Genomic DNA, 17,269 nt, shown 5'->3' with positions numbered 1-17,269 from the left:
GCTGTGCCCAGGAAAGCCATGACTTGTGTCTTGGTGTGGGGAGTGGGCCAATTGGCAACGGCCTCGATCTTAGCCGGCTCCGGCCGTTGCTTACCACATCCTACTCGGTGGCCCAAATATTGTACCTCCGCCATACCCAAATGACATTTGTCGGGTTTCAGGGTCAGCCCGGCCCCCCTGATCCTATCTAATACCACCCCTACGTGCTCTAGGTGAGCTTCCCATGTATCGCTGTGGATGGCGATGTCATCCAGGTAAGCGCATGCGAAGCTCTGGAGACCCCCAAGTAACTGATCCACCATCCGTTGGAAGGTGGCCGGGGCGTTCTTCATCCCGAACGGCATAACCCGGAATTGGTATAGACCGAACGGGGTGATGAAGGCCGACTTGGGTATGGCATCTTCTGCTAGGGGAATCTGCCAATATTCCTTGCATAGGTCTATTGTGATCAGATACTTCCCTGCAGAGATACGGTCAAGCAGCTCGTCCATCCGTGGCATTGGATAGGCGTCCGTAACTGTCTTGTCGTTGAGGCGCCGGTAGTCTACACAGAAGCGGGTTGTCCCATCCTTCTTTGGCACTAAGACTACCGGCGAGGCCCAAGGACTTTCTGAGGGTTCGATTATGCCTAGCCGAAGCATCTCATCTATTTCCTTCCGCATCCCTTCCCGGACTGCTTCGGGGATACGGTAGGGAGGCTGTCTCAGGGGTGCCTGTCCTGGAGTCTCCACCTTGTGTATGGCTAGGAGTGTGTATCCAGGCTCCTGAGAGAATGTGGCCTGTTTTGTTTTTAGTAAGCGGATAGCTTGAGCCCGCTCGTGCGGCTCCAGCTGTTCACCTAGTTGGACTTTCTCTATCTGGGTCATCCCTTCGTTACTGCCCAATAGGTCTGGAAGGGGTAGGGTCTCTGTGTCTTCTCCTGCTGGTGCACAGATAGCGGCTACCTCCTCTGCCCGTTCCTGAGAGGCCTTGAGCATGTTGATGTGAAAGGTTCGTTTCACATCTTCATCCTCGCAGCTGGCTATCGTGTAGGTAGTGTCGCATATCTGAACTAGAACTTTATAGGGGCCCTGCCAGGCGGCCTGGAGCTTGTCTGTTCGGTCCGACCTTAATACCATGACCTTTTGGCCTATCTGAAAGCTCCGGTGCCTAGCCCGTCGGTCATACCATACCTTCTGGCGCTGTTGGGCCGCCTGGAGGTTCTCTCGCACTGTCTGGGCTAATTCCTCCATGCGGTCCCTCAGCTCCAGGACATAAGGTACAACCGGGGTCCCCTCAATCTCTGTCTGCCCCTCCCAGTGATCCTTGATGAGATCTAAGGGCCCCCTCACCCGCCTCCCATAGTGAAGTTCGAAGGGTGAGAATCCGGTCAATTCCTGCGGCACCTCTCGGTAGGCAAAGAGAAGGTGTGGCAGGAATCGCTCCCAATCCTTGTACGCCCCCGTGAACGACTTCAACATTTGCTTTAGCGTTCCGTTGAAGCGCTCGCACAGGCCGTTAGTCTGGGGGTGGAATGGGGAGCTAGTCAGGGATTTAACTCCACAGGTTTTCCATATCTGCTGGGTTATCCCGGCCGTGAATTGGGTACCTTGGTCGGACAGAACCTCCTTGGGAAAGCCTACTCGGGAAAATACTTTAACTAGGGCCTCTGCTACGGTCTCAGCCTGTATGTTCGAGAGAGCTACCGCTTCGGGGTAACGGGTGGCGTAGTCTACTATGGTGAGTATATACCGCTTGCCGGAACAGCTAGGTTGGGCCAGGGGCCCTATAATGTCCACGGCTACCCTTGTGAATGGTTCTTCAATAATGGGCATGGAAACTAGTTTAGCCTTTGGGTGGTCTCCCATTTTACCTATACGTTGGCATACCTCGCACGTTTGACAATACGCCCTGACGTCGTCGGATACGCCAGGCCAGAAGAAGATTCTGGGTTATCCGATACCCTGTCTTGCGTATTCCCAAATGGCCTGCCAAGGGTACGTCGTGCCCAATCCTCAACAACTCCTGCTGGTATTTCCGGGGAGCTACCAGCTGGCATTTTTGCTTAGGCCCTGGTGCATTACCCCGGGTCTCGGTGAGCCTGTACAAGCGGCCTTTCTCCCAGATAAATTGCTCCTTCTCCAACCCCCCTTGGCCCCTCCTGGCTTCTGGCTTCTCTCGATACTTTCTGAGGGAAGGGTCTCTGGTCACCTCCCGCCCAAAGTCTTCTGGGGTGTCCCAGGGTAGGGGTTCTACAGTCAAGGGTAGGTTGGGTTGGCTTACCTGGGTCTCAGTAGGAATCGGATGGCTCTCGGCAGCGCGACTTTGTGCTCGGGTGGTTACTGTCTGGGCCTCCTGAGCGGGGGTAGAGGTGAACGTCGAAGTCAGGGGGCCAATGTCGTTGCCCAAGATGACTTCAGAAGGTAAGTCTTTCATGACGCCCACATGAACATTGCCAGCTCCCGCACCCCAGTCTAGGTGTACCTGTGCAGTAGGAATACGGTATACTGCCCCCCCTGCCACTCTCACAGCAATTGATTTCCCCGGTCTCTCTGATGCCTTAATAAGGTGTCTTTGTACCAACGTGATGGTCGCCCCACTGTCTCTTAATCCCCGGGCGTTTTTTCCGTGAACCATGACCAGCTGACAATGGTGTTTCCTGTTGTCCGTAATAACAGATTGTACCATGAGGGCTTCATAAAGGGTGCCCAATGGTTCTTCCTGACCCAGCTCCTGGGGATCCCAAGCCGAGTCTACACAATGGGCTGCTGCTGGTGGGCGGTAACCAGGTCGAGACCAATTTGACCTGGTGTTGTTGTCCATGGGGCAATTCTGCTTGATGTGACCCAGCTGTTGTTACTGGAAGCAGCATTGTTCCTTGTCCTCCTGGCGTGGATAGCGAGGGTTAGATGTCACCGGTCTGTTAGGAGGTTGGTATCTAGCGGCTGGTGGGTGGTAGGGCACCGTTGGTCGTGGAGGTTGTACCCGTGGCGTGACTGGGTTTGTCTTGCGGGTATCCGCATATTCATCCACCAACTTAGCGGCCTCTGGTAGAGTCATGGGCCTGCGATCTCTCACCCAGTCTTTGACATCCGTCTGGATGTTATCGTAAAATTGCTCCAGGAGCATTAGTTGCAAAATGTCCTCTGTGGTGGTGGCCTGGCTGCTGTTAACCCAGTTAGAGGCCGACAGGGATAACTGGCATGCCCATTCCACGTAAGAGTCTTTCGTGGTTTTGCGTGAGTCCCTGAACTTTTGTCGGTAGGACTCTGGGGTTACTGCATAACGAGCCAGGAGCACTTCTTTAACCCTGGTGTAGCTATGGCTCTCCTGCTCTGGCACGGTCCGGAAAGCATCAGAAGCTTTGCCTGACAGTTTGCCGGACAATATTGAAACCCACTCTCCTCTATCTATTCGGTGCAGGTTACATTGTCACTCAAAATCTGCCAGGTAATTATCAATTTCACAGTCTTCTTCATTAAAAGCTTTAAAAGCGCTAAACGGAATCTTCCTTGTGTCTGCTGTGCTGTACTCACTGTTTGGAGAATGTGTGGCTGCTTGTTGGACTGCTGCCAGTTCTAACTGTAGCTTTGCGTCTCTTATTTGTTTAGCCTCCTCCGCTAACAGGTTCATCACTTTCAGCACCACATCCGCTGTTGGGTTCGGACTGAACCATGCTAGCTTCTCTCTCATTGCCTTGTTGGCTGGTGATTCCTCCTCCTGAATCACTGGTGTCTCCATCTCTTGTACTGCTGGCGTTGCTGCAACCAAGTTCTCCTGGTCTAGCTCCATTAATTCTGCTATGATGACCCGCTTGGTTTTGTTGCTAGCAATCCTTCCACGGACTTCCAGTAGTTCTTTCAGTGTATTTCTTTTAAGCAGGGTGTACCAGCCTTCCATTCACTGTTCCCAGTGTCTGCTTGGAATCCTGGTGTAAAGGAAAGTAGAAGGGAAAATCCCGCCGCTGCCAACCAGTTGTGACGGTAGTAGAAAATATCCCCGTCAAGCATTCTCTTCTTCCCATAAAAGTAAAATCACCCAATATTCCACAAGTAGAAATATCCCTGGAATCGCCGAATAATCCACACATGAGCCAAAACTTAATGCTGGAACAAGACTGATTGATTTACTGGCACACAGAACTCACAATTTAGGCAACACAAAACTCCTCCTCTGGGCCAGGCTAGATAATTGAGTCTCAGCAATATACATAGCTCAATTATCTGCTGGCCAGAACATTTACAGTTTAACATACTTTTTACCTAACATTCATAACTCTAAAACCATACATCACACTCACATAAAAATTACATATTCACAATCAATCCATTCAGGGGAACAACATATAAAAAAATGGCATGAATCAGACCAGGGGTTCAAAAGTTAGTAAAAGTATCTTTTGTCCCCCACTGGCCGCATGGCAATCTGTTTTAGACAGGTCCCACAGAGGCCTCAGCCCTGGAGACAAAGGGGAAAGTAGTCCAATTATCCAGGGCTAGAGGCAGACTCCATTAACCACATGGTTACAGAAAGACATAAAACACTTTAAAATACATTCATTCTTGACATTTGGAACCGAACAATATAGACCTTAAAATAGCAGGGAGATAATTAAACTGAAGCATATAGGCAATTGCATAAAAGTCCTTCACAACCCCTATATCTCGTGGGGTGTGAGGCCCCAGCTAGTAGGGTGTTGTCCGGCATGTCTAGGCCAGTATACCACAGGAAGGGCAGGGTGTGTGTGTGGTGGATGCTCCAGTGGCATGACTCCTAGGGCCGCAAGGGTGAAAAGTCTATGCCAGGTGAAGGAGTTCCTGACGTTTGGGTTTAAGTTATGTAGATGGTCTATTGTGCTTGAGATAGCCTTATGGGTTCCTTTCGACCCATTATGAGGGGGGATGCTGTAGCCCTTGGTTTGTGGGGAGTGTTGTAGGGAGGGGTAGTGTCCCTGAATATCTGCTGGTCCGCCCTTGTCTGAAGTGGGGAGTGTAACTGCGCTAACAGAGTGTGTGGAACAACGAAAACAATATTAACATCAACAGCGGGGATATAGAGTTATCTTCTTGTAGTTAGGAGTGTCTGGGCGCCATCTACTTATCAGGGGTTAAATAGTTTGACAATGGTGTAACCACAAATTTGGGGCTGATGGCTTTTTCTCAACTGATAGGCTGAGAGTGTGCATCCGGCTCTCCCTTGCTCTTATTACACTACAAAGAGAAATGGACACTCCTGCCACCATAACAACTTAAATAAGCTTAAGTTGTTATGGGGTGGGAGTGTTCCTTTAAAGTAATTATTAATAATAGTTTAACATGAAAGTTTTGTACTTTTTCTCAGAAATGAATTTACATCGCTTATCAGTTTCTGTTGACATATGGTATGGACCCATGACCGTTTCAGAAAGAAGAACGATTCTTTGTTCAGGAGAGCATGATGAATTTGACTTTTGTGGAACACTGAAAGGAGGTACTATACGCTATGTTAATAAAATCATTCCTGTAATTGAGCAAATCATCAAATCAACCTATTACTAGATCATCTTATTTATCTTACATGGACACAGTTCTCCTGGTTTGCTTTACTGTTTAAAATGATTAATTACCCTTTAAATAACAGAGTACTAATTAACAATGTTGTTATTGCTAACAGCTGGTCGATATCCGTGGCCAAAAACATGGCAAAAAGTTTTAAAGCTACATGGCCACAGTTTGTAGATTACTGCAATTAATATCCGCCCTGACAGATACAGTGAGGGAAAAAAGTATTTGATTCCCTGCTGATTTTGAACGTTTGCCCACTGACAAAGAAATGATCAGTCTATAATTTTAATAGTGGGTGTATTTTAACAGTGAAAGACAGAATAACAAAAAAAATCCAGAAACGCATGTCAAAACAGTTATAAATTGATTTGCATGTCAATTATTGAATTAAGTATTTTACCCCCTTTGACTTAGTACTTGGTGGCAAAACCCTTGTTGGCAATCATAGAGGTCAGACGTTTCTTGTAGTTGGCCACCAGGTTTGCACACATCTCAGGAGGGATTTGTGCCCACTCCTCTTTGCAGATCCTCTCCAAGTCATTAAGGTTTCGAGGCTGACGTTTGGCAACTCAAACTTTCAGCTCGCTCCACAGATTTTCTATGGGATTAAGGTCTGGAGACTGACCATTACTGCTGCAAGAAAGTCAGTGATACATTTGCTGATCTGCAATAAGCCAACGTAGCTTTCTGGAGGACCACACTAAGACTCTATCCTGCACACTTTCATTTAATTATAACGTAACCACCCTGTAAACTTTATTTTATACGTTCTTGGTGTATTGCATATTTTCTTACATTTATGTCTTGTATGCAATGCTAAAGTGTAGTTTTATTAGCCCTGTATGTAATTGTTTTATTCACATATATGCATATCTCTATTACCCTCTCATTTTTTGCCCTCTGACCCCTCGCTTCTTTTATTGATATCAACTCAAATGTTTTTGTTTGAATAACCATCCCCTCATCTCTGTGCTTAGATGCATATCCCCCTCCCTCAGCTTTATTGCAGGCCGATCTGACCCTCACATACCTTTCTTCCACAACCTGATTTCCAAACTTTCCAGCCCCATTACTGCTGAAAGAAAGTCTGATACCTGCCCACCCCAAGCTCATTATTGTACCCTAAGCTCATTATTACATTTATAGATAGTCTGTCACACACAAATATTAGATAAGCAGAAACAGCAGGTGCACACACCTTCCTTATCAGTGCACTGCTGCACTTTCTTAACTCCTAAAACTTCATTTTTTTACCCTTCCTACTCCTGTTTTTAATATTCCATTTTTTTCTATCCAAATTGTTTTTTTCCCAGTTTAGCAATGCTCTGTCTTCTCCTCCTCTTCATTTACTCCCTCTCCCTCAGTATCAAAATTTCTCCTTACACCCACTTTCCTCACCCCCCCAATGACCTTTACATTTCCCCCTCTCAGCTACCCCCCCTTCTCTCAACTCATGCCCTGCACTCATTTTTCTGCTCCCTCTCTCCTATCCACAATCGATCTCATCCAGAACTCCATGCATATAAAACCCACTCAAACCTCCTGTCACCATCTCTCCTCCTTCTTCTAGCAGCTGGTGATGTCTCTCCCAACCCAGGGACTGTTACCTACTCTGCACACACTAAGACAACCAGAAACCACATAAACCTCATCACAATACTCTGCCCTTTACCCGCATTTGCCAGCATTCAGTGTGCACTCTGGAACGGCCGTTCTGCCTGCAGCAATCTGAAATCAACAGCCATACACGACCTTTTCATCTCAAACTCACTCACACTACTAGTGCTCACAGAGACCTGGCTTTCCCCCTCTGATAGCGCTACTCCTGCCTCTTTATGTTTTGGTGGACTACAATTCTCCCACACTCACAGACCCAACAACTGTAAAGGAGGTGGTATAGGCATCCTTCTCTCCCACCAATGTACCTTTCAACCAATCTCCTACTGCCCTATCCTTTACTTCCTTTGAAGTTCACACAGTCCGCCTATTTAACCCCTTAAGGACGCATGACATGTGTGACATGTCATGATTACCTTTTATTCCAGAAGTTAGGTCCTTAAGGGGTTAAACCCACTCCTTTAAGAATTGCTGTCATCAATCCCCTCCCCGCCCCCGGACATCCTAGGCTATTTATTGAGCACTTTTCTTCCGGGCTACCTCACTCTAGCACTCGTTCCCTTATACTTGGTGATTTTAATATCCCAATTAAAAACCCCAACTGCACTGATGCCTCTGGTCTGCTCTCTGTTACCTCCTCCTTTGGCCTCACGCAATGGTCTTATTCAGCAACCCATACAGCGGGAAACACTCTAGATCTAACCTTCACCAACCTCTGTACCGCCTATAATCTCTCCAATATTCCTTTTCCTCTATCTGACCGCCATCCGCTGACTTTTTACATCAGCACACCCAAGACCCAACTGACATCACCCTCAGCACATCAATATCACATAATGTCTTGGCCTAGAGTGCTTCTCCACTAACCTCCAAACTCTCATTTTACCTATCTCAAGCCTCACCTGCCCTAGCTCTGCAATCTCCTTCTTTAATTCCACCCTCTCCTCTCAACTAGGCGTCATGGCACCTCATATACTTAAATGCAGCAAGCGCCCCCAACTACAACCTTGGCACACCAAGCTGACTTGATACCACCAAAAATACACTTTTAACTCTCTTCTTCACCCTGTTGCTCCTCCTCCTCCTACCGACTTAACCACCACAAACTTTGCAACTCACTTCACTGACAGGATCTCTACAATCAGGGAAGAGATCTCTCATCTCTCTCCTTCCCCTTACAATATTTACCCCAACCTCACTCCCTCCGCTGTTCTATGTTCATTCGCACCTGCTACAGTGGAAGAGGCTTCTGGTCAAATCCGTTCCTTCCACCCCACCACCTGCTCCCTTGATCCTATTCCCTCGTATCTCATCCGTACTCTGTCTCCTTCTCTTGCTTTGCCTCTCATTAAAATTCTCAATCTCTCCCTCTCATCTGGCATATTTCCATTACCCTTCAAACATGGGACTGTAACCCCGATTCTAAAAAAGCCCAACCTTGACCCCAACTACCGCCCTATCAAGCTACTGCCTTTTGTGTCCAAGATCCTTGAAAGACTTGTGTATGTGAGATTGACAGACTTCCTTGAGTCCAATTCTCTGCTTGACCCACTTCAGTCTGGTTTCCGCGCTCAGCACTCTGTGGAAACAGCTCTGACCAAAGTATTAAACTTCCTACCAAAATCTCATGGTCATTACTCTATCCTAATTCTACTTGACCTTTCCGCTGCTTTTGATACTGTTGATCATCAACAACTTCTTCTCGTCCTCCGTAAACTCAGTCTATGAGATATTGCTCTCTCCTGGTGCTCCTTCTACCTCACCCAGCGCTCTTTTAGTGTTTCTTTCTCTGGCTCTGCCTCTTCCTCTGTTGGTGTCCCCCAAGGTTCAGTCCTTGGTTCCCAACTGTTCTCGATCTACCCTGCCTCCCTTGGTAAACTCATCAGCTCCTTTGGTTTCCATTATCACTTCTATGCAGATGACACGCAAATCTATCTATCCTCTCCTGATCTCTCGCTGCCCCTCTTGACTAGTGTCTCTGACTGCCTCTCTGCTATTTCTAACTGGATGGCTGCCCACTTCCTTAAACTCAACTTGCCCAAAACAGAACTTCTGGTCTTTCGTCCCTCAAGTGCTGCTACTCCCGTCTCTGCCTCCCTCCACGTTAATGGTGCTACCATCAGCTACACCACTCAGGCTCGCTGCCAAAGTGTTCTCTTTGACTCCGACATCTCCTTCATCCCTCATATCCAGTCGATCTCAAAATTCTGCCGCTTCCATCTCAAAAACATTGCGCACATCCGCCCTACTTAACGTCAGATGAGGCTAAGGTGCTGGTCCATGCCACTGTCCCCTCTCGCCTTGACTACTGCAATCCGCTACTCAGTGGTCTTATGTGCTCCCAACTTGCCCCATTGCAGTCTATAATGAATGCGGCGGCAAGGCTCATCTTCTTGTCCGCCCGCACCTCTCATGCTTCACCCCTCTGTCAGTCCCTGCATTGGCTTCCCGTAAGATATAGGGCTCAATATAAAACTCTAGTTCGTGCTTTCAAATCTTTACATAATGCTACTCCCACCTATCTATCCTCCCTAATACACAAGTATGTCCCATCTAGGCCCTACGCTCTGCTGAAGACCTGTGTCAATCCTCTTTTCATACTCCCACCTCTGATGCTCGCATTCAAGATTTCACTAGGGCTGCGCCATTCCTGTGGAACTCCATTCCCTTCTCCGTTAGATGCTCACCCAGTCTCCACTCCTTCATAAAATCATTAAAAACACACCTTTTCACAAAAGCATATCAATTAAATTGTTAATGGCTCCAAAAAAAAAACACACTAAGTCTTCATTGAGTACTATTCTACCAATCTACTTCCCTAATACTTCCCTTACCTTTTGTGTCACTTTACCCCACTCCCTCTAGCTTGTAAGCTCATTGATCAGGGCCCTGAACCCCTCTGTTTCTGTGCGTCCAACTCGTCTCGTTACAGTTTCCTGTTTGTTAGTCCACCCATTGTAAAGCGCTATGGAATTTGTTGGCGCTATATAAATATAATAATAAAAATAATAATAATATGACAACAGATCACTATTTCCCAAAGATTCAAAGGAAGCCATGAATGAGGAGAGCCTCAGTGAATACCTTCTGCAGCCCAGAAACAGCTGAACTCACAGATTAGATTTGCCAATGCTATATATGTCCCTATAAATAAACAAACCTAACACCATGTTGAACATTATACCACTTCCATGCTGCTCCATGTAACACATTCTATAATAATACCAAGACCACATTTAAAATAAATTGGTTTTATTTACTCAATCTATACAATTTACACCCATTTATAACTGGAACCACAATCTAAAAACTGTGCCTTTATGTAGCCAACAAATGGAGCACCATGTACCCATTTAACAAAATGAGGGGAATGTATTAAACGGTACTCAGAAGTATCTTTTACTTTTGAACTTTAATCGCAACATTAGTATTAAATTGTTCTAAAGATGGCTTAAAATGTGCTTATTTTTGGCTAAATGATGCAAGTTTTTGCATAAGTATCCATTTCAGTAAAGATCAATAAATTGGCAGAAAAAAAAGTGAAAAAGAAAATTTTTCTGGTGAAACACGTGACAGAAATATTGATATATCAAAATAGGATAAACAAAAATATATAAAAGATTAGGGAACAAAAGAAGCAACAAATGACACCATACAGATTTATATACTGCTCCATCAAATTGTCAATTGTTGTTAAAAAAAAAACATCATAACACTATCTGCGACAGCTTGCTAAATCTTACCCCAAAGTTTCAATACTTCAATTATACTTTATCAGCCTTGCTTACAGGTGCACTTTAGTCCCTGACTCAGGCCAGGTATATATAAAACCATATGGGTAAAGAATTTGTATGTCTGTCCAGATAAACTTACATATTTGTCTGTTTCTGTAAGTTTTTCTTTCCATATCTTTCTAATTATGTCTTTGTTTCTCCAGAAACAGTCCACACTTGGATCGAAGGACGTTTTAAACAGTTCAATTTTGCGAAGGTACTGTGTAACTTTATAATTAAAAACTGTAACGGCACCCCCAGGCATAAAAGGGGTTAACAGCCGTTTAGGAGATATTCCCTTCCAGATATACAGGCAGCTACTGTAGACACCAATCCACCGAGCCGGAAAAGCATGCTGCGAATGCTCTCAAACATCCGAATGCTGTAAACAGCCGAATAGGAAAAACCATGCAAATAGGTTTACACTCCTAGCAGTTGAACTGGAACAGCATACAATAAATCCCCCCCAAGAACGAGACAAGGCTCCGTTTGGAGGGTCAAGCAGGAACAGACAGAGCTGTGGGTTTATTGTTCTTATATACACATTCTTACACATTAGTACCACCCACAGGGTTTTGTAAAACAACCAATAAACACATACAATACACTCAGACACTCCCACACAAAATCCTCCCCTCTGCCTGTGATACAATTACCTTACACAATGGGTTAATGTAATTATCACAGGCAGAGAAATACAGTTTTTCCACATTATTCATAACTTTAAAAGTATACATCACATTCACATACTTCATTCACATGTACATTTTCAGAATCAGCACACTCCCAATACAAACATATGTCAAAATCATCCAAATTGGTCCACTGGTTCAAAAGATAGATCGAAGTCCTTTGTGACCAAATAAAGCATGGCTTTTCTGCCCAAAACCAGTTCAACAGAGTCTTCTATCCTGGAGATAATTGGGAAGTAATCCAATTATCTCCAAGGACAGAGGCAAAACTCAATTGAACACATGGTAGCAAAAGACAATAAAATACATAAAAATATATAACTGTGCAGCTATTGCATAAAACAGGTTCATTCAACATATCCCCAGATTGCTTAGATCTGAGCGCACATTATTACTGAATGGCGCTCAGATCACATACATACAGTTCAATTGCCATGGAGCCAAAGTCTTTCACATAGTCTTTCGTTATACGAATGGGCTCCATGGCATAGCTATCTGGGGTATCACTGTTCAAATAGGGCAAGTACCGAATGACCCGGTTTTCGTGTCTTTGCAGGGGAAAATGAAGCGTTTCAACATGGGGCCATAGTCTAAAGGCAGCAGGCGGGCAACCAGGCTCCTCCAATGCACAGTGGTGAGATTGGTCTCATCACAAAAACATTTAAATTTAAAATATACCTAGGTATTAGCACTAATTTAGGGTTTCACAGCATCCTGGGTGAAAATTGTTTGCCTTTTGGCCTTGAAATCAGACACAAATTAACAAACTAAGTTTAAAATAAACATATTTTTCTTTTTAACCTTAGAATGTCCCTTTAAAGGAACACTCCAAACACCATAACTACTACAGAGCACTGTAGTGGCTATGGAGCCAGGAGTGCCCTGCACGCTTCTTCCCTCCCACATATGCATTGCTCAGGTGGGTCTTTGGGGGCTGAATCTCGGATGTGGGGCTCTTTGGCCCTGAACCACTATAGTCCACGCAGAGGAAAGGATGATATCTATGGTTTTTTTTTATTATTTTTCATTTTACATTAGCCAGCTTTTTATAGAATGTTTATGAAGCATTTTATAAACAATGTATTACATTACTTGCATGCTTGAGTTGTATTATATATACCCATACAATAAACAAACAGATGCAACAGAACGTAACATCTGGTTACTATAACCGTTTGAATTATACTACTACTTATCGACTTACTACATGCAATTAGTTGTAAATACCAATGTTTCTCTAATATTTGTTTTTTTTTAGGGCACATATACAATCAATTTTAATGCATTCGCTGGTGAACAAGAAGAATGTATTTTCTGTGGTACAATTAATTTAACCATCAAAGTCTGAAATGGAAAATAAATAAGTAAATAAAGATTGCTTTAAAATGATATATTTATGTATTTTCTCTCAATGTGTAACTAATCTAAGCCTGCTCTATAATATAGTCCTTTGATAGAGCTTCTCGGATTCACAGATTGTTCTTCAGCTTACATACCTATGTTTAATCTTTTGTAAAGCTACTCAGGTTCCCACAGTTAAAGGCACCCAGACCACTTCATCTGAATGAAGTGCTCTGGGTGCAGTGTCCCTGTCCCCTTAACCCTGCAATGTAAACCAATGCAGGTTTCGAGAAGTTTTCACTGCAGTGTTAAGACTGCCTCTGGTAGCTGTCTGTTGTTTCATAAGGTTTAACTATGTGAAAAGAAGCTGGGCATCTTCATCCTCATACAAAGCATGTTTCTGCTTTGCATAAGAACATCAAGGTCTTCGAAATCCCCATGATTCAATGCTTTGCTATGGGAAAGGCCTCTTGCGTGCACATTAAGTTCCCCTTAGTGATGACATTGGAGGAGGCATAGATGGATCCAGGGTCAAGAGACCTCGGTGTTAGAATAAGGTGAGTGTTTTGAAGGGTTATTTAACCCCTTGAGTACTGCAGGGTGGGGTGGGCAGTAAGATTTGATGGTGTTAGGAATACAACTTTTTATTCCTAACACTGTAGGGTTCCTTTTGCTTAGCTAATGTAGTCATGGGAATATCCTAAAATTTACATGTTTTGGGAAAGACAATGTGTGGGAATCTGGTACAATGACCAAGCTCAGATTTTTTTTGGACTTAATTATTGCTTTGGATTAAACCAATGGTGAGTGAATTCATCTATTCTAAGCCATGTTTCTGCTAATGGCTTAAATGCCTGACTCCATCAAAGATGTTTTTGATGGTGTAATACTGCTTGCAAATTGTAGAATGTTTGCAGAGCAAAGATATAGGAATGAGGAATGCAACAGAATGACCACCAATATTCTTCGTTTACAATCACAGTGTATTGCTAGTTATTGAATGCAGTGGAAGCTCTTCCATAGAGGCACGGAGTGTATCCAGCTGCTAAACCAAATATAAACTAAAGAGTTTAAAGCGCCCCTATCTTGCCACACTATTCTGTGCCTTTTATGCATTTGTGGAAGAGCCTCACCAAATTTAGGTGGGGAAAAAATATTTGCAATAGTTTAGAAACAAAAACGAAACAAAACAAATCTGTGTCTCTTTTATTGTGTAAAAAGTTTCAATAGTGCAGGGGCCCTCGCACCCTCATTGGTGGCTATGTGGAGAAACATTCGTGAGGCCAACTAGGAATGTCAAAAATAAAAAAAGGTTGAAAACTGCCCTGTTTCAGAAGTTTTGCACATTGTTAGTCTCTTTTAAAAAGGAATTTCAGGAGCCTTTCATTCAATTGTCATTTGGGCAGCAGGGCCTGCTGCCCATCAATGGAGGCATGCTGTTGGCCTCTCTATTCATGGGCCATCGTATTCTGATAGCACCAGGGAATGGAGTAACAGTGCCCACAGGAGAAAGAAGAATGCAGCCATATTGGGCTAACCTTCAAAAGGGAATATAAAGCTGGAGGGGAGGAGGGCGGTGGGGGTGTGCTGGTTGCATCAAAGAACTATCACTTTAATTGTTTAGTTTTTACACTTCATATTTTTTTGAATCACATTCATTTTGCATTATATATATTCCCAATGCTCTTACAACAGATTATTAAAATACACGTTAGCTCATTTAGTACTAGCACTATTTAATATGTCTCCCATGTTGGAATTAGTGTAGTACCCACCGACATTGGGCTACTGTGAAGTTGCTGTGTACCTAACCCCTTTGTTCACCTCCTGAACAGGGACCACCACAAAACCCCATTTAGAATGTGGTTTTAGAACGTTTGCACCTCATAATGAGGTGTCAAAACCGCAGACCGCAAGGAAAGCCTCGGCGTGTGCCTCCCTTTGGGTGCCAGTCCATTTGTTAGACGAACGCCATCCAGGGGGAGCATTCGCCTCCCCAGCGCCCATTAGAATGTTCACACCAATCAATTAGAACGTCTGTCACTGGGAAGGAGATCACTGGGAGGGGGAGGACCCTGGGAGGGGACGTTAAGTAGTGGGAACAGGGGACAAAGGGACTGGTGTTCCGTTCCCGCCAGGAAGTGCCTGGGAGGGGAGGGACCCTGGGAGGGGACACTTAGTGGCGGGAACAGGGGACAAAGGGACTAGTGTTCCGTTCCCGCCAGGAAGTGCCTGGGAGGGGAGGGACCCTGGGAGGGGACACTTAGTGGCGGGAACAGGGGACAAAGGGACTAGTGTTCCGTTCCCGCCAGGAAGTGCCTGGCAGGGGAGGGACCCTGGGAGGGGACACTTAGTGGCGGGAACAGGGTACAAAGGGGCTGGGGTTCCGGTTCCATTATGCGACCCTTGGGTGGGGGAGAACCCTGGGAGAGGACATTTTACCTGTGATCTCACCCTTGCATGGGGAGAGTATAAAAGCCGAGTGTGGCCAATAAAGTGTTGTTGTACCCCTGGAACTGTGTGTCGTCCAGTTACTGGGGGGAAAATGGGTCTCCTCATTTATTAATAGCGGAGGTAACCAGACGGGTTAAACAAGGTCCGCTACACCCAACATTACTCTTATCTATGCTTCCCCCAAGAGCTAGTGCAGGCCATCTCATCCATCAGCTGAGCTGCAGCAGTGACCCACTCAGCATGGTGTTCAATGCGCTCCTCCTGCTACGTCTCCGAATTTGACATTTGTCCTTCCTCCATCTGTAGCCGCCTGGTCCACCGGTTGTCTTCACCACTCTCTTCCACGTTCCCCGGGAGCTCCGATCCCCTATTTGGCCCAACTTCTGGGTGTAAAACTGGCCGAACCTGTGACGACAGAACACTCTGACGTGTCAACACCACGTACACTTCCCATGTCACTTCCGGCAATTACTTTCTTCCAGTGACTGGCATCCTGCGCACTAACCTCATTTCCATCTAGACCATAAAAGAAGCAGGATTCCTGGTGCGCTTCGGCCTTATTCCGCCATCTTGGCCCTGCATCATGGCCAAATGTTCTGCCTGATGTTGCCTTCTGAAAGCCTGTGATAAGCTACCCAATACACTGCAGTCTCTCCAGGCTCTCCCACTGGATTCAGAGCCAGTTCATCAAACCAGGCTCAGAAAAAGGTGCATAGGAGGACTGGACCTTCTGGCCCTACTACCGCCATCCTTGAAAACCTTATTCAGCTCCTGCCCCAAACTGGAAACTGAAGCCATTCCTACCACTACACAGACATTGACAGCAGACTGGTAAAGAGATCTCTGCTCTAAAATTATTCTAAATTGAGATTTAAAAAAATAAAATTATTAGAGATACTTGGCAGAAACAAAGCAAAGAACAGAACAGATCACTACACTTATTCTTCCAACTGTGGGGTTCTCACCCATCCTTTCTCTTTTTATTTTGTCCAATATTTGCAACATTGTATCCCTAACTACCTCACTCTTTACTATGGGCAGCAGTAATTCCCCCCCTTCCTCATCAGTCCTGGGAATCTATGGAGCACTGAAGATGAGATCATTAGAAGGAGAGCTACCCAGGGACATATTTGCCGCAAGGAAAACGAGGCATTTGCCTTGGGCGGCACTTTCCAGGGGGCGGCAAAAAACGCCGCCCCCAAATGCCCAGGCAAATACCTTGTTAGCCTGGCGCATTCGGCTAAGTAGAAATCCATGCGGGCGGGCGGGCGGCGCTGGCGACGGAGCACTGATTAGTGAGCTCTCTACTCAGTTCCCTCGCACGCTGCAGAGTGATGCCAGAAGCCAGAATATGACGTCATATTCCGGCTCCGGGCATCACTCTGCAGCGCGTGAGGGAGTTGAGCAGAGACAGCTCACTAATCAGTGCTCTGTCGCCAGTGCCGCCCGCCCACATAGATTTCTACTTAGCTGCCCAAATGCCTGCCTCCCTCCCTGCAAGAAGACCCACTGGACCTCAGGTAAAAAAAATCCTCCAAGCTCTTCCAAAGGTAGGGAGGCTGGGTGGATTTAAACGAAAATAGAAAAAGTTATCTTTATTAATTAATGTTGGGGGAGGGGTCTGTCAGTGTGTGTGTGAGTGATTGTGTATCTTGCTGTCAGTGTGTGTATGTCAGTGTGTGTCTGAGTGATTGTGTGTGTCTGGCTGTCAGTGTGTGTCTGAGTAATTGTGCGTGTCTGGTTGTCAGTGTGTGTGTGGTTGTGTGTGTATGTCTGTCAGTGTGTATCTGAGTGATTGTGTGTATGTCTGTCACTGTGTGGCTGTCTGTCAGTGAGGGTGTGCATCTGTCAGTAAGAGTGTGCGTCTGTC

At 45.5% G+C, this 17,269-nt stretch overlaps 1 protein-coding gene across 3 annotated transcripts in view; it reads left to right on the top strand.

Annotated features, from left to right (window-relative positions):
• LOC134607815 (lymphocyte antigen 96-like) overlaps positions 1-12,993 on the top strand; it is a 71,836-nt gene extending 58,843 nt beyond the window's left edge. For all 3 annotated transcript variants that reach the window (XM_063450379.1, XM_063450377.1, XM_063450378.1), the window contains 3 exons: positions 5,320-5,448; positions 11,077-11,129; positions 12,863-12,993. In XM_063450379.1, coding sequence (XP_063306449.1) covers positions 5,320-5,448; positions 11,077-11,129; positions 12,863-12,952 — 272 coding nt within the window. In that variant the 3' untranslated portion in view covers positions 12,953-12,993. The remainder of the gene's footprint in view (positions 1-5,319; positions 5,449-11,076; positions 11,130-12,862) is intronic.
• The last annotated feature ends 4,276 nt before the right edge of the window (positions 12,994-17,269 follow it).

The sequence above is a fragment of the Pelobates fuscus genome, chromosome 4, assembly GCF_036172605.1.
Source record: "Pelobates fuscus isolate aPelFus1 chromosome 4, aPelFus1.pri, whole genome shotgun sequence".
NCBI lineage: Eukaryota > Metazoa > Chordata > Amphibia > Anura > Pelobatidae > Pelobates > Pelobates fuscus.
This window is presented reverse-complemented; position numbering and strand designations above follow the sequence as displayed.